Source organism: Pseudorasbora parva, chromosome 21 (genome assembly GCF_024679245.1).
Source record: "Pseudorasbora parva isolate DD20220531a chromosome 21, ASM2467924v1, whole genome shotgun sequence".
NCBI lineage: Eukaryota > Metazoa > Chordata > Actinopteri > Cypriniformes > Gobionidae > Pseudorasbora > Pseudorasbora parva.
This window is the reverse complement of record NC_090192.1, coordinates 30436090-30462388: the sequence shown is the minus strand read 5'-3', so window position 1 is coordinate 30462388 and position 26299 is coordinate 30436090. Positions and strand designations below refer to the sequence as shown.

Genomic DNA, 26299 nt, shown 5'->3' with positions numbered 1-26299 from the left:
CTAAAATTGAATAAAAAAAAATAAAATTAACAAAATATAAAAAATAAATCTAATTCAAAATGTTACTAAAAACTATAAAACTATAGCCAACTATATAATTTTATTTACTTGCAAAAAAAAATTATATATATATATATATATATATATATATATATATATATATATATATATATATATATATATATATATATATATATATATATATATATATATATATATATATATATATTATTATTATTATTTATTTATTTTTACAAGAATTTAGCAAGAGAAAAAAAAGAAAAGAAAAGAACATTAAAATTATAATAAAAATGATTTGCCAATAGTACTCACTGGTATGCTGCTAGTCCCTGTAAGGGAAGGCGTGCTGCTGTCAGTGCCAGGAGGCTCGCTGTGTGTCTGTGTGGGTGTGTAGATGGTGAGGGCTGCAGCATGCTCAGGGACCGGACTCGGCCCCGTGTAGTCCTGCCCAGGGTGGGTGTACTCGCCAGGCAACCCGTTCTGAGGTGGAGGGGGAGGATACTGCGCAGGGGCGTACGGCTGAGCCATGGCTTCTGGGGGAGCTGGGGCCTCTTGGTTACCCTGGAAATGAAAAAACAGATCTTATCAGTTTTACACTTACGTATCTCATACTAATCCAGTTTTTCTGGCTGTTGAAAGAACAAAGCCTGCAATGAGACGTGACAAAAGCGATCATCGCCCCTGTACAGTATGTCTGGGTTGTGGTAACACATGATTGGAGAGAATGAGACCAAATTCCGTGATAATGGCAGAACAACTTCTAGAACAACTACTGTACCTGACAAACTGAATCATACACCATGATAAGCCTCAGATATTAACACCACTTATAGTGATACAGTCCAACAACTGATACAAATTCCTGTTCCTGCTCCCGAGACAAATCACCCCCCCCCCAACCTTTTTTCACCATTATTAGTGAGACACGTTAATATTTGCCTTTAAAATGATAATTATTCAAGATTTATCTTCATGTTATCTTCAAGACATTTTGAAGAATCATCCAAAATGAGCGTTTCAGAGGAAAACAAGCACCATAAAAGTCGTCCAAATAAATTGTCCGCTGTATTCAAAGTTATCTAACGCCATTCAATAGATTATTTGATGATTTTAATAACAAAGTTTGTTATTTGCTGATAATTCTTACCTCTAGGACCAGAATCTGAACTTTTGTGAATGACTAATTCTTTTTAAAAGATTTGGACTGACTCTCTTTTCTCAAGTTCCGTTTACTCAATAATCCTAACTTGAGGGGAAGTTTATCAGTGAATAACAACATTTATGTGTTCCTCACATAAATCTACCGCAAACTGAATAAATCACGTCTTCTTTTGGTACATTTATGGTGTTTTTTTTTTAGAGCTTGACAGATGTGGTCACAATAAACTGTCACTGCAAGGAAAATTGAATGAAGATGCATAAATAAAAACAACAGCATACGCATTTGCAACATGAAGCGGAGTAAATGGTGAAGGAATTGGATTATTTGGGTGGACTGTTCCTTCAAGTGAAGCTGAAGCATGATTGTTCTTTGTCTTCTCTGAGACGCGTGGGGTCCCGGCTGCTGAGTGGCTTTGTCTGGGCCCTATCATATCAGCTCTCAGAGAACATTAGAGGACTGCTTGATCATTACAAGGCAACAAACTTACTTTATAGAGCAGCGCTCGATAGATTTGCAGCCCGAGCGACAGGGTTCTAAATTGCTCTCTTGGCAAGCAGCATGTGCGAGATCAATTAACTGATAAATTTTTGATTATAACCTTTGATTTAAATTACAGGTTTCTAATACAAGCTGCTGTTTCCCGTTTTCACTGCCTTTCTCGTCTTTTCCCTCATATTCACCTCCCTCTGTTTCGCTCATTCTGTCTCACTTAAGCGCTTTCTCCCGCTCTCTGTCTCCGCGCTGGAATTAAATGAGTATCTACCCCCTCATTTAGGTCTCTGTGTGAAGGGGTGTCTTTCTTTCGCTCTGTGTATCAGCATGTAAATGAATGTGCTTTTTCTTTCTTCTCATCCATTTCTCTCCATTGAAGAGAATGCAAATGAGATTCTTTACTCTGTTGCTTTCCCATTCGTTTTGAGTCACCGAAGAACACGATGTTTTCTAATCTTATCAGCGAACATTAGGATGTGGCGGCGCATCATTTTTCTCTCTTTCTCTGTCAGGTGTCATCATTTGTGCCGGTGGAGACTGACTTTGTGACGGTTCTTAGTATGTAGCTTAAAGGACCAATGAAAAAGTTACTTGGCGTGTGTAGATTTCTGTCCTGTGTTGACGTATTTCCTGTTCAAACAGGAAGTTTGGACGGGACGTACAGTAGGGATAGTAACTTTTTTAGAAGCTGATTAGTATGCAAAATAATATATTATTATTAAAATAATATAAAAAATCTATCATTTTAAATAAAAATATGCTTAATAAAGTTGCTTGGAAAGTGTAGATATAGATTAAAATAAAACAATATAATATAATGTAATGTAATAAATAATATAATTTCATATAAAAATAAAGCTACGAAACTCCATTTTTATTTCATTTGGGTCTGTAAACGAGTGCTTATGCGCATGAAAGTGAATTTTATTGATACTACAGATGGTCAGATGGCTTATTTTAGAGAGCGTGTGTGTTGTAAGATGATGAGAGATGAGAAGTATTCATTTGGACAGAATGCAGGTGTGTTAGTGTGTTGATGTGCAATGGCTAATCTCTCAGGTAGTGTACTGTGTATGTGTGTTTGTAATGACAGATGACCTGGCTAATCTCAATGGTAAAACACTGATATGTATGTGTGTGCGTGTGTGTGTGTGTGTGTGTGTGTGTGTGTGTGTGTGTGATGACAGATGAGGGCTACTCTCCAGGGCAGTGTGCTGTTGTCAGCACAGGTGCAACTAGGTCATCAGTACAAAGTATATGTGTGTGCTTCTGTAAATGTGTGTTTGTGTACTGTACTGTACGTGTCTGAATCTTGCTATATAAAAGCTGGAGCCCCAGGGACTCATATCTACGTATTAATCTTATACAAATTTAGAACCTTGGAGTTTGAGCTTGTCCTGAGAGCTCTTGGCAAAGAGAGGCAATAACAGCGCTTTTAACCAACTTTTGGGTAATGGGATCTCTCATACTCACTTACTCTGCCTGCTCCTTAATTAATCAAAATCTGATGAGCTAAAACACATGCACGCACGCACGCACGCACGCACGCACGCACGCACACCCACGCATGCACGCACGCACACACAAGGCACCCCTGGACACAAATTACTTCTTGTTTGGAACCATGTAACAAGTTGAGCAGACAATAATATACCTGAATCTGAATTAAATTTGAATTCAGGTAGCAAACTGAATGCTAAATTGCATTTAAATGTAATGAAGTAGGATTGAAATTAACTGAAATTCCAAGAAACACACCTACATGTCTAATTTCTAACAGAAAATATAAAAAATGCCAAAACAGTAAACATTTAAACAGTTAAACGCATCAACTAATTACTAAAATTGTAAAAATATAATTGCAATTCTTTTATAAAAATACAACAATCAAACAATCATGATGAATCGCATCCAAAATAAAAGTTTGCGTTGACATAATATATGTGTGTGTACTTTTTAAAATTATTATGTATATATAAATACACAGAGATATTTGCATATATATATATATATATATATATATATATATATATATATATATATATATATATAATTTATCTTATATAACTAATATAAATACTATATATATAAATATATAATTTATCTTATATAACTAATATAAATACTATATATATATAAATATAACATTTTTCTTGAATATATACATGCATGTGTGTGTATTTATATATACATAATTATTATAAACAGTACACACACATATATTATGTCAACGCAAACTTTTATTTTGGATGCGATTCATCAATGGCCCAGCACTAACTACAATACTATTTTATTAAAATGAAACTATAAATGAAGATAAAATGTAATTATTAAAATGAAAAAAATAAATAAATACAAATCTGTGGTGCTTGTGAGCTGATGGTTCTCGAGTTCGGCCTGTGGTCATACCCCAATCCCATTCCCTCAATTTTCCTGTCTTTCTCAATTGTCCTTTAATATGGGCTAAAAAGGCCATAAATAAAATGACAAAAAGAGAAAATCTCAGCAGAATTTGGCTTCCTCTGCCTTTTCAACCGCTGTCCATTACAGAAGGCCAATGAAGAGCCGTAGGAAACACAGAGCCTTTCTTTCCCATTTCTGCTTGATTGTTATTAACCTTTTTTCACTGACTAAGCAGCATTAGGCGGCGGCGGCAGCAGCCTTGGCCAGGGAGGGTTGCAGTTTAATAGAAGTGGGGAGAAATGCATTAATGTAAATGTAGTGGAAACAATGAGAGGCCCAGCCATTGACATGTTGGCAAACAAATGAGGCTGTCCTCTCAATTAGAGTCAACGCTCCATTATCCAAATGAAAAACGCACTCTTCCGTGGCCGAACGCCGACGGACAGGCATGGAGGGGTGAGAAGGAGTGAGGAATAAGGAAGCAAGGAAATGTTATTACTTCTCAGTTCTTTCTTTCTGTTTGCACTTCCTTACAAGTGTCTTGAAGTTCCAGGAGCTCAACCAGAGACGCTGACGCAACATGCAGTGTGCTAAGCAAGCGATGTACAGCTCCATTTTGATGAAACATGTACAGTTTGATGCACAAACACACATGCCCGTACACGCAACTCCTGTTATGTGGGGTGCCGAACTAAGTTTTGACAAGTGCAGGTGTTCTATTGATTTGATGTGGAAGTTTGTCTCTCTCGGTATGCGTGTCCGTCCATCTAGCGCTGCATCTTGTTCTTTCATCCCCCTCCTCAAGTTGCACCACCCAGGCTGAGTCTTACTCTTTCCTAGTCAGACAGAGGAAAAGGAGCGAGGCAGCCATAGCCTGAGGTGGATATTGTAATTCACTAAAACATTAAGCAGTATTGATGCATCCCCCAGTCTCAAAGCGCCAATGGGGGTGAGGTCTGTCCAGCGGCCTGAAAAACAGTAGATAAGCCTGACAGGGAGGGGTGGCCTCCGCTCCATCTTGGGGTCTGGGCAGAAAGCAAGGTGGGGGGATTCGGCTGAGGTGCTCGCACACCCGTAAAGTCTGCCGGAAATGGCTTTCGCTTGAAATCACCTTATTATTGCCGTGTGCGTTGACTCCGCGCTATGAAATATTCAGCGGGCTAAATGGACGAGTAAGCCACATTTTCCAAAGATAAGATGAAGGATAGAGAGCGGCTTCCTTTGCATCTGGTGGGCTATGAGGCGGATGAAACAGTCAGTAATCCAGCCTCACGTTTTTTCGATGTGTTTTTTTCCGGCTATTGCACCTGCAAACAACATGATGTGCTTTGTTTTCTCCGTCTTACACCTGTGCTGAAGGTGTTGGCTCTCTAAACCCGCCTGGCCCCTGTTTTCTTGTTGTTTCTATGTGCTTTCTGTTTTTTTCTTTTACTATATAAGGTTAAGCTAAAATGACCTAAGAGAGCTGACGCCCGATTAGCTCCCATTAGATCCGCCTGCGGTCACAGAGAGCTTGAGTGATGACCTGAGCTTGTGCCGTACTCCACCACAGACGCCGAGCGGATGTGCTGTAAAACGGAACCTTTGGGACTGTCCGTCATCGCAGCGGTCAGAGAGTGACCACTACATGATGTGAGGTTACCGAGAGATGAGAGAGACAGATGAGAGAGAAAAGTTGTGGTGAAATGTCTGAAGTCAGTTGAAAGAGTTCCTCAGAACTCTGCTGCTCGAGTCAAATGAGAAGCCTTTTAAATTCTAATGGAATTCCTGCTAACAGGATGCATGATTCTAATTCCAATTTTACAAACCGGGAGAATCATACGGTTACGGCCAAGGCTTATAATTAAAAGGAAAGTTTGTAAAGGCAAACTTACAATGTTGTCATGATAAAGCCTTGTTTGTAATAGTATAAAAAGAAGCTTGAAGATTGGATGGATATATTTAGTGCTGGGAAAAAAATGTATTGTGATTATTTTAGAATTGTCCAAAATAACAGTTTGTGTTTACATAATATTAAGTGTGTACTGTGTATAATTATTATAAATATGCACACATGCATGTATATATTTAAGAAAAATCATATATTTGTATATATTTTTTTATTTATATATGATACATTATATATACAGTATATTCATTCAAATATTTCTTAAAAAGGTATTCTTAAGTATATACATGCATGTGTGTGTATATTTATATATACATAATAATTATACACAGTATATACTTTTATTTTGGATGCGATTAATCCTGATTATTTTTTCCTCAGCACTAATTTTAATTAAAAAAAATTAGCAATTTAATGAGCAAATAATGAATGGAATTTTTTATACAGGAAAGTTGGTCAACGTAAAGGTTTAAATTTATATACAGTCAAACCAAAAATTCAGACACCAGATATATTTTTTACTAGTGGGTGCAGGACAATATAGTTAAATGATGTAATTGATGATAAATTAGTATTATCTAATTATGTACTTAAATTTAACAGCTGACAGCTGATTGGTTGATTGTAATCCATTACATACCTTTCTATCAAAGTTATCAGACATTATCAAGATGAATTTGTTCTGACAGGTTAACTCTGAGTTCTTGTCATATTTTATTACCATTTTCTAAACTATAGCAAATAAACTGATAAAGTGAGAAAATGTCTGAATAAATTTGGGTTTGACTCTATATGCATTTCTTTTGTGTGAAACTACAATAGGAAGGTGGCAAAATAGAAGATACAAAAGCTCAAACAGACAAACAACATTTTATATAAAAAACATTCTTTTGTAACTAGACCAGGTAATGCAAAAAACATATTAATATATATAACATATATTTAAAAAAGACAGAGAGACAGAAAGCTCATAGACTCTAAATCAGACAGTCATTGGTTAAATCTCTTTCATTCCATTTGAAAATGTTCAAATTACAAATTGAAAATGAGACAATTTTGAAAATCAGATTTTTGCCCAACTCCACATTGTACATGGCAGCAGTGCTGAAGCGGCTTCAGCTCCACGGACAGTTCCCATGCTGCACTTGGTGAAGGGGAACACTGAAACGAGTTCAGCTCCACAGACAGTTCCCATGCTGCACTGGGTGAAGGGGAACACTGAAACGAGTTCAGCTCCACAGACAGTTCCCATGCTGCACTGGGTGAAGGGGAACACTGAAACGAGTTCAGCACCACGGACAGTTCCCATGCTGCACTGGGTGAAGGGGAACACTGAAACGAGTTCAGCTCCACGGACAGTTCCCATGCTGCACTGGGTGAAGGGGAACACTGAAACGAGTTCAGCACCACGGGACAGTTCCCATGCTGCACTGGGTGAGGGGGAACACTGAAACGAGTTCAGCACCACAGACAGTTCCCATACTGCACTGGGTGAGGGGGAACACTGAAACGAGTTCAGCTCCACAGACAGTTCCCATACTGCACTGGGTGAAGGGGAACACTGAAACGAGTTCAGCTCCACGGACAGTTCCCATGCTGCACTGGGTGAAGGGGAACACTGAAACGAGTTCAGCTCCACGGACAGTTCCCATGCTGCACTGGGTGAAGGGGAACACTGAAGCGAGTTCAGCACCACAGACAGTTCCCATGCTGCACTGGGTGAAGGGGAACACTGAAGCGAGTTCAGCTCCACAGACAGTTCCCATGCTGCACTTGGTGAAGGGGAACACTGAAACGAGTTCAGCACCACAGACAGTTCCCATGCTGCACTGGGTGAAGGGGAACACTGAAGCGAGTTCAGCACCACAGACAGTTCCCATGCTGCACTGGGTGAAGGGGAACACTGAAGCGAGTTCAGCACCACAGACAGTTCCCATGCTGCACTGGGTGAAGGGGAACACTGAAGCGAGTTCAGCACCACAGACAGTTCCCATGCTGCACTTGGTGAAGGGGAACACTGAAACGAGTTCAGCACCACAGACAGTTCCCATGCTGCACTTGGTGAAGGGGAACACTGAAACGAGTTCAGCACCACAGACAGTTCCCATGCTGCACTGGGTGAAGGGGAACACTGAAGCGAGTTCAGCACCACAGACAGTTCCCATGCTGCACTGGGTGAAGGGGAACACTGAAACGAGTTCAGCTCCACAGACAGTTCCCATACTGCACTGGGTGAAGGGGAACACTGAAACGAGTTCAGCTCCACAGACAGTTCCCATACTGCACTGGGTGAAGGGGAACACTGAAACGAGTTCAGCACCACGGACAGTTCCCATGCTGCACTGGGTGAAGGGGAACACTGAAACGAGTTCTGACCTCTTTAATAACACTACAAAAGTCAAATTACACAAATCCTGAGAATGCCCATTACTGTTATGAAAGTGTCACACCACACAGGAAATACATAGGCTTAATATAGGGGAAGCCAAAACAAAGCGCTGACGTCTGAGCCGAGCAGAGAACTATGCAGGGCCGTGGACTGGAGAAATATCACTTGCTATGTGGTTTTGTTTTTGATAAACTTAAATCAGAAATTGATATTTAATACAGCCCTCCACTGCGGCGGCTTTTATTTAATCAGTGCCCTTTCCACATCGTTCTGTAGAATGAGACCTCGATAGCTTATAAATGTGGAAGACAGAAACGAGAAGAGTGAGAGAATAGAAGGAGGACAGAGAAAGATCTCCACCAATATGACTGAAACCATGGCATACTATAAAAACATCCCTCGTTCTTGTCATCAAATTGCTCCGGTAAATGATTTCTGCGATGAGCTAAATGGTATTATCCACCCCCAACCACTATTCCTCCACCCCTCCGCCAGCCTTAGAGCCTCAGCCGATGCTCGCTAAATTAATTTATTTCCTTCCCAATGGGGAGAGTGAGCGGGGCATCCTAGTCATTCAAGCCAAGATTTAACCCTTAGCCTTACCACCGGGACCACAAACAGCCACTCCACAGGTTGCAAGATGGATAGAGACCGAGATTGCCAAGAACTCAAGACCTTTCATCAGTTTCAAAGGGAGGCCTTATGCAAGTTTTGATTAACGATGTTGGCAAACGCTTTCGATTGCTCGACACAAACACGGAAAGAAATAAAAATCCTCAGTGGAGCAGATCATGGATGCTCAGAGCTCCGATTGAAGTTTGAGATGTTTTGCGAGTGGATTGGACAGGCGTGTAAGTGACTGTCACAAGACCAGCAAGTAGAGAAGATGCTGCTACATCAAGAACTACAGAACAGAACAGGATATTTTCATATGAATCTATTGCTTCAAACACACATACACACACTTTGTGCACACATTTAAAGGTACCGATTTCAAAAGAATGGGGGAAAAACAGAAATTATAATAACAAAGTACTAATGTGTGTGTATGTGCACACTTCAGACAGTATAAACACAGACAGCATAAACTCATTATAAATGTGAGAAAAATTATAATATATATATATATATATATATATATATATATATATATATATATATATATATATATATATATATATATATATATATATATATATATATATATATATTATAATTTTATATATATACACACATACATACACATAAGTAATGATAAAAATAAACATTATATAGTATATATATAAGTGCTGGGCAATTGATTAATCACAATTAATCGCATCCAAAATAAGAGTTTATGATTACATACCACATGTCTGTCTACTGTGTATAATCATTATGCATATATAATTAATATTTAAGAAAAACATGTTAGATTTATATGTAAAATACTTATGAGATAAATTATATAAATATATATTCTGTATACAGTGTTTATATATATATAATTATTGAGATTCTTCTTCTTCTTCTTCTTCTTATTATTATTATTATCAGTTATATTACAGGTCTTTATTTCACAATATTTCATAACATAATAAACGGCTTTACTGTCAATGTTCAATGTTGTGTGTACTTGTGGAATAAAAGTAGTAAATAAATTCAAAAATAATTATATAATAATTTATATATAAATAAATATAATAAATAATAATAATTATCTAATTATTATGTTTTACTGTTACATCTACCTTTGTTGTGGAATCGATGCTTTGGCAATGTTGTATGTAAAACAATCATCCCAATAAAGTACTTTGAAATTGAAATTGAAATTGAGTGAAGGGTGAATTTGGACTGGTCGGGGCCAGCCGGTATCGATCGGCTCTCAGCGGTGCGCTTCCATAGCCGCAGGCCTCGTGCCACGCCTCTAGTCTGATTACTGCGAAGCACTCTGCTGGTGCAAATTGGATTGAAAAGCCCCTCCCAAGCGTACTTAGGAAATCATTTCAAAGGCTGGGCTGATGCTTCTCTCACGTCGGCCAAGCACAGGTCCTTCCCGGTGCCCCCGAGTGCTTTGGGCACAGACCGCGAGAGAGGCGCATGTGTTTCTTTGGGCACGGCTAGGATCCCCCCTTTTATACGCAGACATAATCTACTTTAATCTGTGAGTCATAGGGTCCATTTCTTCTCTCACAGCTATTAGGCCAATGCATTTATTCTCCTTTTTACTACAGTCACACACACCCACTAGCACTTCTTACCGAGTGTGTGAACTCAAGCGTAAGAAGGAGAGCTGCTGTGGTGTGTCTGTCTCACCTAGTTGTAACACCGTGACATAAAGCAGGTTTGAAGGGTGAAATTTAGCGCTGTGAGACAGCAGCGCTCTTAAAATGGTGAGCACAGCAGCGTAGGAATGCTATTGTTTTTTTCCAGATGATAAAATCCCTCTGCGGGGACAGCAATGCGAGATGTGTGAGTGATTTCCCGTGCAAACGGCAGACGGGATTTGGGATCAACAGAAGAGCAAAGGTCTGCTGTATTCTAGAGAGGATAGCAGACACAGAGGAGAAGTTGCTATTAAGTTTAGAGAGTGAGAACTGTTTGCTTCTTTAACTATACAACTGAGTGTGTCTGACTCGACAAACGCTGGCCTAAGCATGTGTACCAGAGGGACATGTTTGTTTTTGCTATTAAAAGGCTATTAGAAAAACTAAACTGTGTACTTTTAGTGTATTTTCCATATACAGTCAAAGCAAAATGTATTCATACACCTTCAACATCTATCTATCTATCTATCTATCTATCTATCTATCTATCTATCTATCTATCTATCTATCTATCTATCTATCTATCTATCTATCTATCTATCTATCTATCTATCTATCTATCTATCTATCTATCTATCTATCTATCTATCTATCTATCTATCTATCTATCTATCTATCTATCTATCTATCTATCTATCTGACCAATGGGATTTCACTGTCGCTAGTGAATGTCACAAGATGACTTGTCGTGGCTGGTTAAGACAAAATAATGAGGGGCATTGACACACATCGAACCAACAGCTCATGCAAGCACACAAAGCATACATACAGACACACACATACAACATAGCCCTATAGATTTCTCTCTGTAAAGCCCTGTGGTGATATGCACAAGAGAACATCTTAGATATGCAGACATTCAACATTAAAGACAGCATCGCCTCTCTCTTTCCCAGTAGGTGAACTGTATGGATGTAGCATTGCACCCGCAGGACCCGAGCACATGTCTCGATGCCCCCTAAAGCTCCCAGTCAAAGACTAATACAGGGAAGGAGGGCACTTCAAAAGCAGTAAACAACTATTTCTCATATATTCCTCCCTCGGAGCTAGTGTGGATCATAATATATAAATAAGCTGTTTTTTTATTCTTTGAACTCCAATAAAAAAAATCTGGTTACTAAATCAAAAGAAGTACATGACCGTTCTGTATTAACATCAGGTTTTCCTGTAGGTTTAAACATGATAACCACTCCATTTTGTCCAGATTGTGGGGGGTTCTAATGTACAAAATTATGCTGGATCACACACACAGTGCGATTAGCGCGGACAGCGTAAACAGGAAGTGCATCCTCTTTTGCTATGGTTAATATTGATGGTTATCTCCAGACTTCAGACGGAGAGAGACACTGGGGGACGATTTTCCCAAAACACAGCAGACATTTAGTCAGTAAACAAAAATATTGGCGGTCTAGTAGGATCCATTTTAATTAGACAAATCACACCATTTTCACTGCTCTCTGCTTTCTTCCTTTCCCATTCGCTCGTTCAAAAATTTTTAAGCTTGCGCTAATCATAGACTCCCGGGGCCGATCGCTCCCTGCGCCCACTGCAAGGAATGAGAAACAAACTCATTTAAAAGGTTTGAAAATGTGCTCTTCTCATCTCTAATAAAATGGAGAAAACAAAAGCTGCCTATTGCGAATCAATAATACACTTTAAGGAATACATGTGTATCAGGAATCCAAACCTAGTGAGAGAAAAATAGAAGGAAAAGAGAAGTTTGACTAAAGTTATCTTATGTTTAGTGATAACATCCTGCTGATGTTGGTTGTAACCAGATTTACCAAGTCTGCTTATAAAATGCAACTTTGGGCTTCTTTTTTATAGGTCACGTAAAAAAAAAAAAATTGGTCGCGAGTTGCTTTTTTGGCCTTATTTTGTATTTTTACATTTATGGTCATATTTTCTCCTATACATTGACACTGTCTACACCCACACTAAAAGACACCCAAAACACACACACACACTAATAGCATTGGAGAAAAATGGCATTCAACATGCAGGCAATGTACCATTGTAAATGCAATGATAGTTAGTAGACCTGAATAGACATCTGAGCATTTTCACAAACAATGCAACCAACAGAGATGGAGAGGAAACATGGGAGATGATGAACGGTGCAGCGGAGGAGAGGGACTTTTCAAATTCCAATTGGTTTAAGTTGAATATGTTGCAGGCTCTTTTATTGGAAATAAATATTTGATAATAATATTGATGATAATAAATAATATAATAATATTGAGTTTGTTTTGGGCTTGTTTTTGAAGCTGCAGTTGCTTATTTGTCTTGTGAGAGTTGGCAGCATTGGTTGTAACCTTGATGTTCTGTTTGGAGTCTCAGACTTTTAAACTTTAAAGTCGCCATGAAACTGAAAGTTGCATTTTACCCAAAAATAAAAATTCTGTCATTAATTACTCACCCTCATGTCGTTCCAAACCCGTAAGACTTTTGTTCATCTTCAGATTACAAATGAAGACCTTTTTGATGAAATCTGAGTGTTTTTTTTGTCCCTCCATTGACAGCTTCGCAACTACCACTTTGATGGTTCAAAAAGTTCATAAAGAGATCAGTAAACTGAGTGGTTTAAATGAACAGATTGAATTTAGAAATAATTATCAAAGACATTCATAAGCTCACACTTCAGTCAAAAGGAAGCTCAAGCATGTTCTCTTGACGTGCGAGAACCAGTGAGGTTCGTTCTCGTGTATTACACAGCACATTTCAGCTTCTGCAAGAACCAATGACGTTCGTTCTCGTGTGTTACACAGCACATTTCAGCTTCTGCAAGAACCAATGAGGTTCGTTCTCGTGTGTTACACAGCACATTTCAGCTTCTGCAAGAACCAATGAGGTTCGTTCTCGTGCGTCAAGCAGGTTATGTTGAGCGTCTGTTTATGTTTGCTGATCAGTGTTTATATGTGAATAAAAGCCTAAATTCAATCTGTTCATCATATAAAGCAATCAAATCTCTTCAGAAAATTTGGACTAAACCACCCAATTCATATGGATTCATTTTATGATCTCTGTATGAACTTTTTGAAGCGTCAAAGTGGTAGTTGCATAGCTGTCAATGGAGGGACAGAGCTCAGATTTCACCAAAAAGATCTTTATTCGTGTTCCGAAGATGAATGAATGAGGGTGAGTAATTAATGACAGAATTTTTTTTTTTGGGTGAACTGTCCCTTTAATGACTTTCCTCATCTTGTGATTTTAAATAACTGATTTTAAGCAAAAACTGATAGTACATTCCACATGCCCTCTACAAAAGAACGATTTTAAAAAGACATTCAGTGTTTTTGAAGTCTTTGAGAGAGGAGAACAGATTTAATAATAGATTCAACAATATCTGTCCACTTGGTTTTGATTAGGTCAGAGGAAAAAAGCTTTAAAGGAAAATAAGCCAATAAGAAGCCAATTTAAAATGTACTATCAGTATTTTATATGTATATCATTTGGGACACCGAACATAAAAGCAACAGTCGATTTCAACAGAACATAAAGGTTAAATTGGAACACAGACAAAAACGGGGTGGAACAGGGGGAAGTGAAGGAGAGAAATGAGAGCGTGAGGCTCATCAGCATGTCTATATCTGTCATCTTGACATGGTTATAATTCCAGCCATAATTCCAGTCTGTCACTTTTGTTTTGTCCCGTCAACATGGTTTCATGTTATACATGTAGCGACACATATTTCAATGTAAACCATTGGCCAAACTCAACATCCAGTTAGTCTAGACCAGGGGTGTCCATCTCTTCTTTTTTTTCTCTGCCTGACCTACTATTATAGCCCCTACCTGAGCTGCTTTATAATACTGCTCTAATTCATTTTGTCCCTTGACAACAGTTTTTAATAACTTTTATTAATTAGGGCTGTCCTATGGCCTGTCAGCTGGAATATTATTTTATTCAGGGACCATTAGGCTGTCTGTTACCCCTGTAAAGTGTGTGTGTGTGTGTGTGTGTGTGTGTGAAAGAGAAGAAACTGCTTCAGTGAATGACATCAGCATACATCACTTCTGAAGTGACATTATTGCTCATTCAGAAGCAGACAAAATCAGCTGCCCTTTTATGCATTTACTGTGCCAGTTTTAGGGATTTTTTTTAGTTAAATTCTGCTTTAAAAATGTGTTCAGTGTCCCAATCATGCAGGATTATTTCCACACATACCATCATAGTATGGCTCATAATTAACTCTTTTAATGCCAGCTTAAAAAAAATAAAAGATGCCAGCTGACACCACATTTTCACACAAAAATATGTATGCCACCAGAATATTTTTGTATGATTATCTGAACATGCAATATATCAAAAAAAAGAACAGAGCCTCTGCTTTTAAACAAAACAATTTCTAGTTTCAATATTTTAATTCTACCTTAATGCATTCTTTTTTATCATAATTTTTTGTTGTTGTAAAAGACTACATCCAGATCATATTCAGAACGATGATCAAAACATGGATGAAGCAGATCAAGTCCACCTCCAGTTTGCACAGTTCTATACCTCGTCCTGGATCGACATTTCATTCGGTACTTTTAGACAGTTCTGATTTGTATGCTGTTCAACATTGATGATCACACTAATTTACATATGCATCTATGCTATTGCTTGTTTCTGTGTCTTTTTTTCCTGTGTTTGGACCTGGAGATTCTATACTCATTCAGAAGATGTGTCATAACGTCCTCTACCGTATAACATTGAAAGCGTGGAAAGCCGGAAATATCAGCCAACGGCGGGGAGTTAACGAATGAATCGCATTTCAGGTATTAACCCTTAAAAAAATCCCTTCATTCTCCTGCTGAATATCCAGCATGCCCCCCGTTTCTAAACGTAACTCGCTGCAGGCCTGTGTTTGTTCCTCTAGCTGATTTACATTTCCTATAGCGTTCAATGCCACAGTGTTTGAGTAATTCTGTAATTGAACTATAGAACAAGAGCCGAAAACATTGTCTGCACCGACGTGGGATTCAACATGATGCCGCAAGCTGTCTTCAGCTCACCTCAGTGATATCAGATGTCGTTCTGCGTACAAGAAATCTCTTGCAATAAAGAAGACAGAGATTTGCAGGCATTATACTCATGACGTGAAGTGGATCTGATGGTCTTAGAACATGAGACAGTGTGCTCCACCACAGGGGATGAACTGTCCTAGAACACTAAATTGGTATCAATGGCAGGGCATGGCGTAATCAGAACTTCTGGCTTTGAAACTGGCTGAAAGTTCACATCATTCTGCCATCATTTGACTAAATTGTTGAAGTAAACTATAGTCTAATGCCTTCAGGAGCATTATTGCATGACATGGAGGAAACAAAATACTTATACAACTTCCAAATCAATGGATCTTTGATAAGTTATTGCTAACCAGTTTGTACGACGCTTGTATGAATACTTGCATTAAATATTATTAAAAAATGTCCTTTGCACATGAGTGTTGCTTTTCAAATACTCTTATTGAGCATAAAGCACTTTCGAGCCTGATGTGAGTGTGTGTGTGTGTGTGTGTGTGTGTGTGTGTGTGTTTGTGTTACTAGTTCTTGTCTTGGCTGCATTGTGCTAAAGGACATGCAGAGGAATCTAATTTAACAGCTGACTGAGTAGCGATCAGCCAATGTTCCCTGTCCCACACACTCACTCACTCACACACACACACACACACACACACACACACACACACACACACACACACACACACACACACACACACACACACACACACACACACACACACACACACACACACACACACACACACACACACACACACACACACGCGCACACACACGCACACACACAAACGCACACACAACAACAAACAGTGACCAGAGGTTCTGGAAACCTGACCCTGAGAAAGAGAACGGTAGACCCCTACATCCAGACCAGAGACCACATTGAGAAAAATGAGAGAGGACAAGAGAAACGAGAGAGAGAAGAAGCCAGAGAACAAGTGATATTCTTGAAGCAGAGAGAGAGATGAAAAGCAGAAGAGGGAAGCTGAGAGATAGACAGGGAGAGCTGATCGTTTGAGAGTATAGGAGGGATGAAACAGGAGCGAGCGAAGCAGAGCTGCTTGTAATTCGGGGCGAGTCTTCGCTGGGGCTGGTCGCAGCTCCCACTAGACCTGCTACATGATATTCACTAACCCCAGTAACAATGGCAAACATATGTAAATCAGACACAGTGCCGGATCCAATCAGGGCTCATCACAAAGCCACTGACACACTCTTCACAGACAGCGAAGGCCATCGCGTGCACCGTCTCACTCTCTCGGCTTCAAGTCGCAGTCTCTCTACTAGTCTCTAGTCTGCTTCTGCGCCACATCATGTAGCTTTGTTTGCGCTCTTGATGTCTTACATTCTCTTTCTCGGCGACATTGTCACAGTCTCACAATTACATCTTTCCTTTCGGTCCTTCTTTTCTTTCCCTCCATTCATTCTCTCGCTATGTTCTGCCATGAAAGTGAAAACAAACAGGACAGCTGAAGCTAATTAAATTGCTTATCGATTCTAATTATAGAGATTTCTACTAAAGAGACTGCGACCAGTCAAAGCACATTTTCTGAACGTACATTAAAAACGTCTTTGTTATCCGTATCGCGTTTTTGCTCTCGTTTCAGAACGCAGAGGAAAGAGACACAAACTATCAATACTAATGATCCATGAATCTCATCTCCTTAATGAAAGGGGTGACTAACTAAATCCACCGCTCCAAACCTCCCCCTAGCAAAACAATCATACAGAAGTCGTGCAAACGAGAGCTGGATGAATGAAAGAACGGTTTGAGGAGCAACTGATGGATGGAATGAGATGAAGATCACATGCAGATGGCCTTTTGAAAGAGCAGAGTGACCGACAGTCTCGATTGCCCACTCGTCTCTGTGAACAGAAGAAACAGAGGAGCTGCAGATCAATACTTTGATAGGGATCTGTCAAACAAGGCTGCCACACTGAACATTGATAGTTAATAATAATATGTATCTGATTAAAAGGCGTGCGTCCAGTTTATAGCCGGACAGGGAGCTGCTGATGAGGTGTAATTTGGAGGACGATCATCGATGCACTTATGCTGCTTATTAACCGCATTAACTTCAGCCCTCCTGAAAACAACCAAAGAAGGCTATAAGCTTATCAGTATTAAGGAAGCCTTTGCTAAACAGACCAGCTGAAACTTATTTCCATTCAGGGCTAGCCTGGATTATACTGGTGTGCTGGTTTGGAGCGCACACTGTTGAAATCATATACAAAAAAGGAATCAAAAAATGCTATATATCCATTGTCTAAAAAGTTATTATCGGTTTATTTATAAAAACCAACAGGCCAACAAGATGAAAGTAGAATATCATCTCTTTTAGGGCAAAATTCTCCATACATTTTCTCTACTATAAAACATTACTATTGGTCAACACGTCTGTCTGTGCTCTTTGCAAATACTGTATTCAACAAATTAAAAGTATTAAAAAGTGCTTGTGACCATCCATTGTTTCCTCAAACTGTCTCCAAATCCTCAAAACTCGCAATTTGGACCTTCTCTGCTTGTTTGCAATGCAAGGGTAAATACAGAACTGGTTCTTACAGCATTAAAGTACGGTATTATCTTTACTCAAGAACCACTTGAGAATATGTAAAGGCTAATGTATTATTTAGGTTATTTGAGGAGTGGAGAAGTGTGTCTTAGTCTAGCCTTCAAGTCCTAACCAATACTTTCTTGAAAAGTAAACGTTACTTATTAACTCTGATTCAGCTGTTCTAATGATGGACAAAATATGTCCAAAACTCTCTGGACTTCACAGGTCAAAAAACTCATAGTTCAATCTCAAGCCGCAATATCAATTTTGACAATGTGGTGTTTAGTTAAAAATACGGCGTTTTTTCCACTTCCTGAAAAACAGCTTTTTTGGAGATACAAGGTTTCTGTCCGACAGTGACGATATTAGGCTCTGGTTGACCAAGGGGGTCTTGCTGGTTAAGAAGAGAAATATGCTGGTCCTCAATCTAAAATACAACATTCTGTTTGCCACTGAACTGTAGCTTGAAATCAAGCTGTACAAACCCCCTGTTGTTTTGATATAAGACATTAGCATAGTGAGAGAATCAATTTATTCGTTACCTAAATGTCTGAAGAAACCTCTTTGGCAAGACTTTCCCTCAAGAACTCTAGGTGTAAAGTTTTCTCTGCATAACAGAGTAAGTCGATTCTTCCACACATCTCCCTCATATTTGTCACATCAGAGTTTTTTTCCCTTGTATCATGCAAAGACCTATGTGAAGTTTTGTCTTCATTTTAACATCTGATGGCCCCAGCAGAGTTTGCTCATGAGGGAGGAGATACTAAAGACTAGAGGTGTGTGTGTGTGATGTTTGATGTTTGAAAGAAAAAAAAAAAATTCAGTTGGAATCTTCTCACACATGTATTTCATGTTCTGCAGATAGTATGAAGAATGCCCTCATTGGTGAATATTGCTTCTCTCTCTCTCAAATCCTTTCTTCCTTCTCTAGACGGTCTACGCCTCTCCCGCTCTTTCACCTTCCTCTTCTAGCTCACTCTCTCTGGCCCCTGGTCCTTATTAAAGGTGATTCCCGGGTGTGGAGAGAAGCCGGCAGGGCCGTGGCCGCCTCTTTAATGGAGACAAGCTGGTAAATCTTTCATGCTTTAAGACCGTTTCATTGTAAAAGGGGACCGGCTGCAGCGTGATAACAATAGTGCATTATTCATAGGGTTCCAGGGTTCTCAGACAGTCCAAAGCTGACTCTTCCCTCAACTGCTGGAGGGATAGTGTATGTGAGAAGCAAAGAGAAAAAGACAGAGTGACAGAGTGTCCGCAATCATTGGTACCTAAACCTTCATTTCTTCTTCCAGTGAAAGTTATGTCATTATACAGTGACAACTGACAAGTATATCCATCATTATATTTGAACAGTCTTCAAATTTTGACAGGCAAAGACAGCTGGTAAAGTTAGCTGCACGAACAGGGTACGAAAAAGGGCCTGATTGAAAAAAAACATCAGTGTAAGAAATCACATAACCTTCAGAAAATGTTAATCGCCTCAAGAGGTCAAACTAAATATTACACGACTTGTTAATCATTTTCAGGGGTTTTACATTTTTGCACCACTGAAAATTTTATGTAGCAATAATATATATATATATATATATATTGATGATATTTATGATATTGCTGCATAATTTTAATCCGTATGTAGTAGCTGGGACAAGTCAAAATCACTATTAAAGGGGGGAAACAAGACTTTCAAGCTAGGTCAAGTTTATTTTAATATATGGGAAATATGTGATTTGTACCTTTAATACATAAACGAGAGACCAAACTGTACTGCATTCATGGAAAATGCTAGCTACATTTCTATATAACATTGGAGTCGTTCCATTTATGGGGAGTTTTTGACAAATTTGGTCCTCACCACTGTTTCCAACTGAAGCATATCAAAAGTGAATATACATATCATCATAACATGTTCAATATTAATTGTAAACCACGACCAGCCTATCGGCACAATTCCCTTTCCTCTTACAATACTATCAGAGCGGCTGTCACCACCACTTTTTAAAACAAAGTGACACCCAGGCTACACTGATGAAAAGAGAAACCAAAAGAAAGTCGAAGCTAATCTAATCACCAAAGTTGAGCTGAGGAGACTGGAGGTAGGGGAAGGAATGATTCAGTCCAGTTTAAATGTTTTAATTGGATCAAGCGGCCAGCACCTGGTCTCAGTGTCTGGTTTGCACCAATCCATGCTGATCAATGGCTCAGTGAAGCTGAGAGCCTGGCTCAGGTAAGCAGGATGCAAATATCAGGGTTTAAAAGTTCTCTGCCACCTTTTGATTTCTCCCAGGTCAATTTATTACTGGTCTGATCTCGTTTTCCTTAAGGCAATACAAATTCCCAATAGACAGCTGTGAAAAAGCTCACTGAAGTCTTCAAAGATAGATACATGTGTATCTATAGGCAGGCAGGTCTATGCACAATCTAGCACTTGTCATTCTGCATTTGTACTCTCTCTCCCACACACACACACACACATGCACACGCACGCGCACACGCACACACACACGTTTGTTTTTGTAAAATGTGGGGACATTCCATTGGCGTAATGGTTTTTATACCGTACAAACCGTTTTTTCCTACCCCCTACACTGCCCCTACCCCTAAACCTACCCATCACAGGAAACATTCTGCATTTTTACAAAAAACAAACAAACAAAAAAAAACATCCTGTTTGATTTATAAGCCTTTTGAAAAGTGGGGACATGGGTAATGTCCTCATATTTCGCCCTCTCCTTGTAATACACACCCTATCCTTATACACATTTGTGTCCTGACATTTCACAAAAACAAGCCCACACGGACATCTAAATGCCAAAGTGTGCCTAAGTATGACAAAGAGTCTAGTAGCAGACTACTGTTAATATATATAAAAAAGGACTAATACATTTATGACTTCCACTTAATTGGGTAGTTCACCAAAAAATTAAAATTGTGTCATCATTTACTCACCCTCATCCTCCAATTGAATTTTTATTTGTCTTTATACTATGAAAGTTAATGAGGTCTAATGTTTTGGACCATTTACATTTTCGAATGAACAATCTCTTTTAAATAGTTCTAATTGCTTTTTTTTGGTCTAATATCGAATTTTTCAGTTTCATGATTGCATACTTACTTACAGCACTAATGTAAGTGGTAGTCAACAAAACAATAAAAAAGCAGCACACAGACACATAAAACAATACAACACACAAAGATTCTGAACGGAAAACACTTCACTTATTAAAACCCATGGTTACAAAAGAAAATAACAAAAGCTGACACTTGTGTTGGACTTGCATCTTAAGTTCAGCATGAATCATTTATAATCACAAAAGGATGGGAGAGCGGAAAAAAGAAGTACACTTACAGTGTCTTTGATTTGAAAATGCTGTATTTTTTTGTATTAAATTGAATGTGCTGTAGTCTGAGGTACAACAGTCTTATCGGAGTCGGCTGAGTTGAAAGGGTCTGGGCTTCCAGGGAAATCCGTGTTTTCTTTTCAGGCTGAGTATATAGATTACACTCACTGAGCCACGCTGCACAGGGGAGGATTGTATTTTTTTCCCTCCCGATTGTGATTTCTGGAGAGCGCTTATCTGTTCGCTGCGAGAGGAGAGGCGAGGAGAGAGCCTAAGTCTGTCTGTTTCCCAGCATTCCCTGATCCAAGACCTCGCCGGCTCTTATCGATATCGCTACCGAACACCGCTACACTGATCCGGGCACCTGCCATACACCAGGTAGGAGGGGGTGCCGGGAGGGTGTCGGCGATGCCCTCAGAACCCGGAGATAACGAAAGAGGCGACAGAACGAGTGACTAGAAGCCAAACACACCCTGCATGTGTACCTCGCTCCCACCTGTCCCGCGTCCGTGATGCGGATATGCATGGACAGATCTCAGCAGCTCTGTGGGGTTGAAGGTCAGCTTTTAATTGAGTGTGTAGAGGAGATGGAGAGCAGGGAGGCCGTCTATGACTCCCTCAGCCACTAATGGGAATTCACCCGGGGTCGGGACTGCTGACGCCGGTGCAATTGCACCAGAGAGTGTTTTTTTCTTGTATTTTAAACACTAATATGGAGTGTTACACATGCCTTTAAAGGATGTCCCTATGTCCTTTGACCACAGCTGGCTAATAAGGAACATAGCCTGTCGCTCCGCTCGGGACGATTCATCATGTCAGATATTCATATTCTTAAAGGTCAATCGAAGTCATGAAAGAGGAAAATATGCTTTGTTAAACTTTTTTCCCCCTCACAATTTTGCCCTGTCGTCTTTTTTCGCTAACCTTATCATACAAACAGACGGCGGACTGACCGCGTGGGGCTTTGGAGGCGGGCTTTCAAAAAATGATTGATAACAACAATTACGAAAGCCAACAAGTTTCATTTCATCAGACACTTAGTGAGACAAACCTCACAAACAAGCCTTGGATTCATATGCGCAGTCGGGTGCGCTTCGCTTTTCCGGCGGGGGCGAAAAAAAAGAGAAGGTTTGGGATGTTCACAAAGTCTCATAATTAAGTCAGGATGTAACAAATTACAGATTTAAGCCGAGACTTGCCAAATATAAGCAGAGATGGATATTCATCTTCAGCTATCTCATTACACCGTAAAAGTGATGAGAAGGTTACGGCTGCATTTGCATAGACGCTAGGAAGAGCCTCTTTCGCCGTCATTAGCCATTCCATCTTGTGCTAAATCTATAGCCACTCTGAATTTTTTAACAGATAGAAACAAGAGCCGGCAGAAGAGCCAGCGGAGACTACATGAATTAAACCGGGCTTACATATGTTAACGCCGTCCGACGTCCTCGGAGAGGCGCTTTTCAAAGAGATTCTGAAGGATGCGCAGGGAAATCATGGCGATAAATAAGGAAAAGGGTAATTGCGGAGGTACAAAATGGAAACGAGTGAGGGAAGGGAGACGGAGAGGGGGAACGGCTGAGACAGACTCTAAACGCTAGCTGCTGTCAGTAGAAAGTGCAGCGCTTGTGGTTCGATCCAGCCTTCCTCTGCCACTAATGACTGTCAACATGGCGAGAGGGGCTCTGAAGGAGGAGAAAATTACTGGCTGAAAAGCAATTGACTGATCCCCATCATTTCTCAGGGAAGCAGTGACCTGTGAATATTTCATTATGGGGAAAAGTCATGTGGTCCATACCAATGCCCGCAGTGGAGCGAGTGATGGGGTGGGGGTGGGTGAGGTGAAACACTGGCCCCATTTCCCCCTTCCTCCCGAGCCCTGTCACCGGCAGGTAAGAAACAGCTCCGAAGCCTATAGCTGTAAACTAGCGCTTTTCCGCTATTTATAGCAATGGGACCAGCATCACATGAAAAGACTGCAGATCCAAGGACAGAGTCAGCAGTAGAAGTTTACAGCGTTGCAACATCAGTGTAGCTTGCACAATGCTTTTCTGTGGAGGTAAACTCACCCGAGCCTCAATTCACCCCTGGACTGACCTCAGAACACCGGCACCTTTGAAACCGACAAGCGCAGTTTAGTCTCAAATCCCGTTTTTACGCTTTATTAATAACCTTATTAAGAACGCTGTATGATGATTACTTGCTAAAGCGTCACATCTCCTTACTTAGGCGCTACGCTAAAAGCTAATTAGCGCTAATTTGACCAGTTGTCCTCTGGTGGTACAAAAGTGCTGAAACAGGAAGAGCAGGGTGGAAAGAAGTGCACGCAGGCACAAATACCTCATTTTCAGACATTGTTAAGTACATCCCCGCTGCCAGAGACTATCGATGAGCGGAGACAGATGGATTTGACGGCCCTTTCATAAGCAAAAGATCAACAAGATCAATGGGCCGTTTTGTTCACGCCACAAGCTAAATACACAGCCACGCTTAACCTTCAAAAGTTCACACCAACTCCTGTGATAAACACACGAACGGCTTACGGAAAGGACGTGCTTTGAGAGACGGAAGAGTGTGAAGGAAAACAAGCAGGCTAACTCTATAAACACAAATAAAAGTTTTTTTTGTTGAAAGTTAGTCTTTCAAAAGTACTTTTTTATTTAAAGCCTTGACTATTATTTGTGTTTTTTTCTAAAAATCATAATTTAAGTTAAATAATATATCTGATGATCATGAATTCATATAGCAAGCACTAATGTACAAATTATGGACAACAATGCATGTGTGTATAACTTAATAATAATACGAATTTTCAAATTAATAAATTAATAATCTTTCACGATAAAACTAAAATCAATTTACACAGGCATATGATTGTGTTTGTGTGAGTATATATGAAAAAATCGTATGTAAAATAATAATAATCGTTTTATTTTCCTTTCTACATGTTGATGATTTTAATCCATAAGTGTTTTCATATTCTCCAATAGAAAAAGGTTTCTATTTTCTTTTAGTGTTTGCTTAAAAAATGATTCAGTTCCATTCGACCGTCAGTCCAGTTCCAGTACATGGACATTGGCCTAACTCGGAAAGTTCATGAACTATAAAAAATAATGTCTCCTTTTTTTCCCCTTTGTCATAAAGCACCGTCCACCAGCCGACTGAAAAATGATTTAGTGTTAAATATTCACTGAAGATATTTTATATATCACTTACATAACATATAAAAAATATATACCATATATACATCTCGGGAAAAGAAGAATTAATGGTTAATTAAAAGATGTCAGCAAATTTTAATGGTACAAAAGGAGAAGGCACTAAATAAATCATGTCAGCCATTGAACAGACACAATTAATCCATGACAGCTCGAGAAATTATATTTTCGGTGTGATTGATGGCTCTGTTGAACTAATGTTGAATGAAAACTTATTACAACTGAAAAATCAGCATTAATAATGTACCAAATCTCAGCAGCTTTACTGCCCACTGAGCTTTTACAGCTTTAGCACAATTCTGCCCGCTAATAAGGACTCACCTGAAATCTATGGGGCCTTTTCACAATTGACTCGCTCTTAAATTGCATGCAAAACAGCAGTGTCAGGACTGATTAGTTTCTTTCTTTCTTTCTTTCTTTCTTTCTTTCTTTCTTTCTTTCTTTCTTTCTTTCTTTCTTTCTTTCTTTCTTTCTTTCTTTCTTTCTTTCTTTCTTTCTCTCTCATGACAAGAAGCAAAGGACGGGATGCAGGGGTTGAAGGTGGGAGTGCAATAGTGCTGACCCTTCGAAAAAAGATTAAAGGCATAAAAAGCAAAAAATAAACAAAAGCCTGCAGACAACTGACAGACTGCCGATTCTAATCGAAGCGGTGGGAAATATTCAGGTGTTGATACGCATGTCTAAACTGGGCACACACACACACTCACACTCACACTCACACTCACACTCACACACACACACACACACACACACACACACACACACACACACACACACACACACACACACACACACACACACACACACACACACACACACACACACACTTGTTTTTGTGACATATGAGGACATTCCATAGGCGTAATGGTTTTTATACCATACAAACTGTATTTTCTATCCCCCTACACTGCCCCTACCCCTAAACCTACCCATCACAGGAAACATTCTGCATTTTTACTTTCTAAAAAAAACTCATCCTGTATGATTTATAAGCATTTTGAAAAGTGGGGACATGGCCAATGTCCTCATAAGTCACCCTCTCCTTGTAATACACGTCATACCTATGTCATTATACACATTTGTGTCCTCATATGGCACAAAAACACACGCATGCACACGCACACGCACACGCACACGCACACTCACACACACACACACACACACACACACACACACACACACACACACACACACACACACACACACACACACACACACACACACACACACAGCTGACTGGGCAGCTGATGAAAGAATCATTCATGTCATGTCAACTCTAAAACTGACAACCAGGCGCAGTTAAAATACGAAGCCAAACTCAGTTGCCAGCTTGTCTCACTTGCTTTTTTTTTGTGTGAAGGGTTTTGCATGTGAATCTGCAGACTTGCGCTACTCTAATATTTATGGATAAAATAAAAAGTGACTGATTCTTTATTTTAAAAACCCACGTTATTATTGATATAACTTCTGGTTTTTATCCCCCTCCTCATAATTTTATATTATTTTAGCTACTTAAATAT

General features: G+C 39.4%; 1 protein-coding gene across 5 annotated transcripts in view; it reads right to left on the bottom strand.

The window, feature by feature from the left end:
• The window catches only part of rbfox3a (RNA binding fox-1 homolog 3a), a 526601-nt gene that overhangs the window by 62751 nt on the left and 437551 nt on the right, over positions 1-26299 (bottom strand). For all 5 annotated transcript variants that reach the window (XM_067430370.1, XM_067430367.1, XM_067430369.1 and 2 more), the window contains one exon: positions 334-582. In XM_067430370.1, coding sequence (XP_067286471.1) covers positions 334-582 — 249 coding nt within the window. The remainder of the gene's footprint in view (positions 1-333; positions 583-26299) is intronic.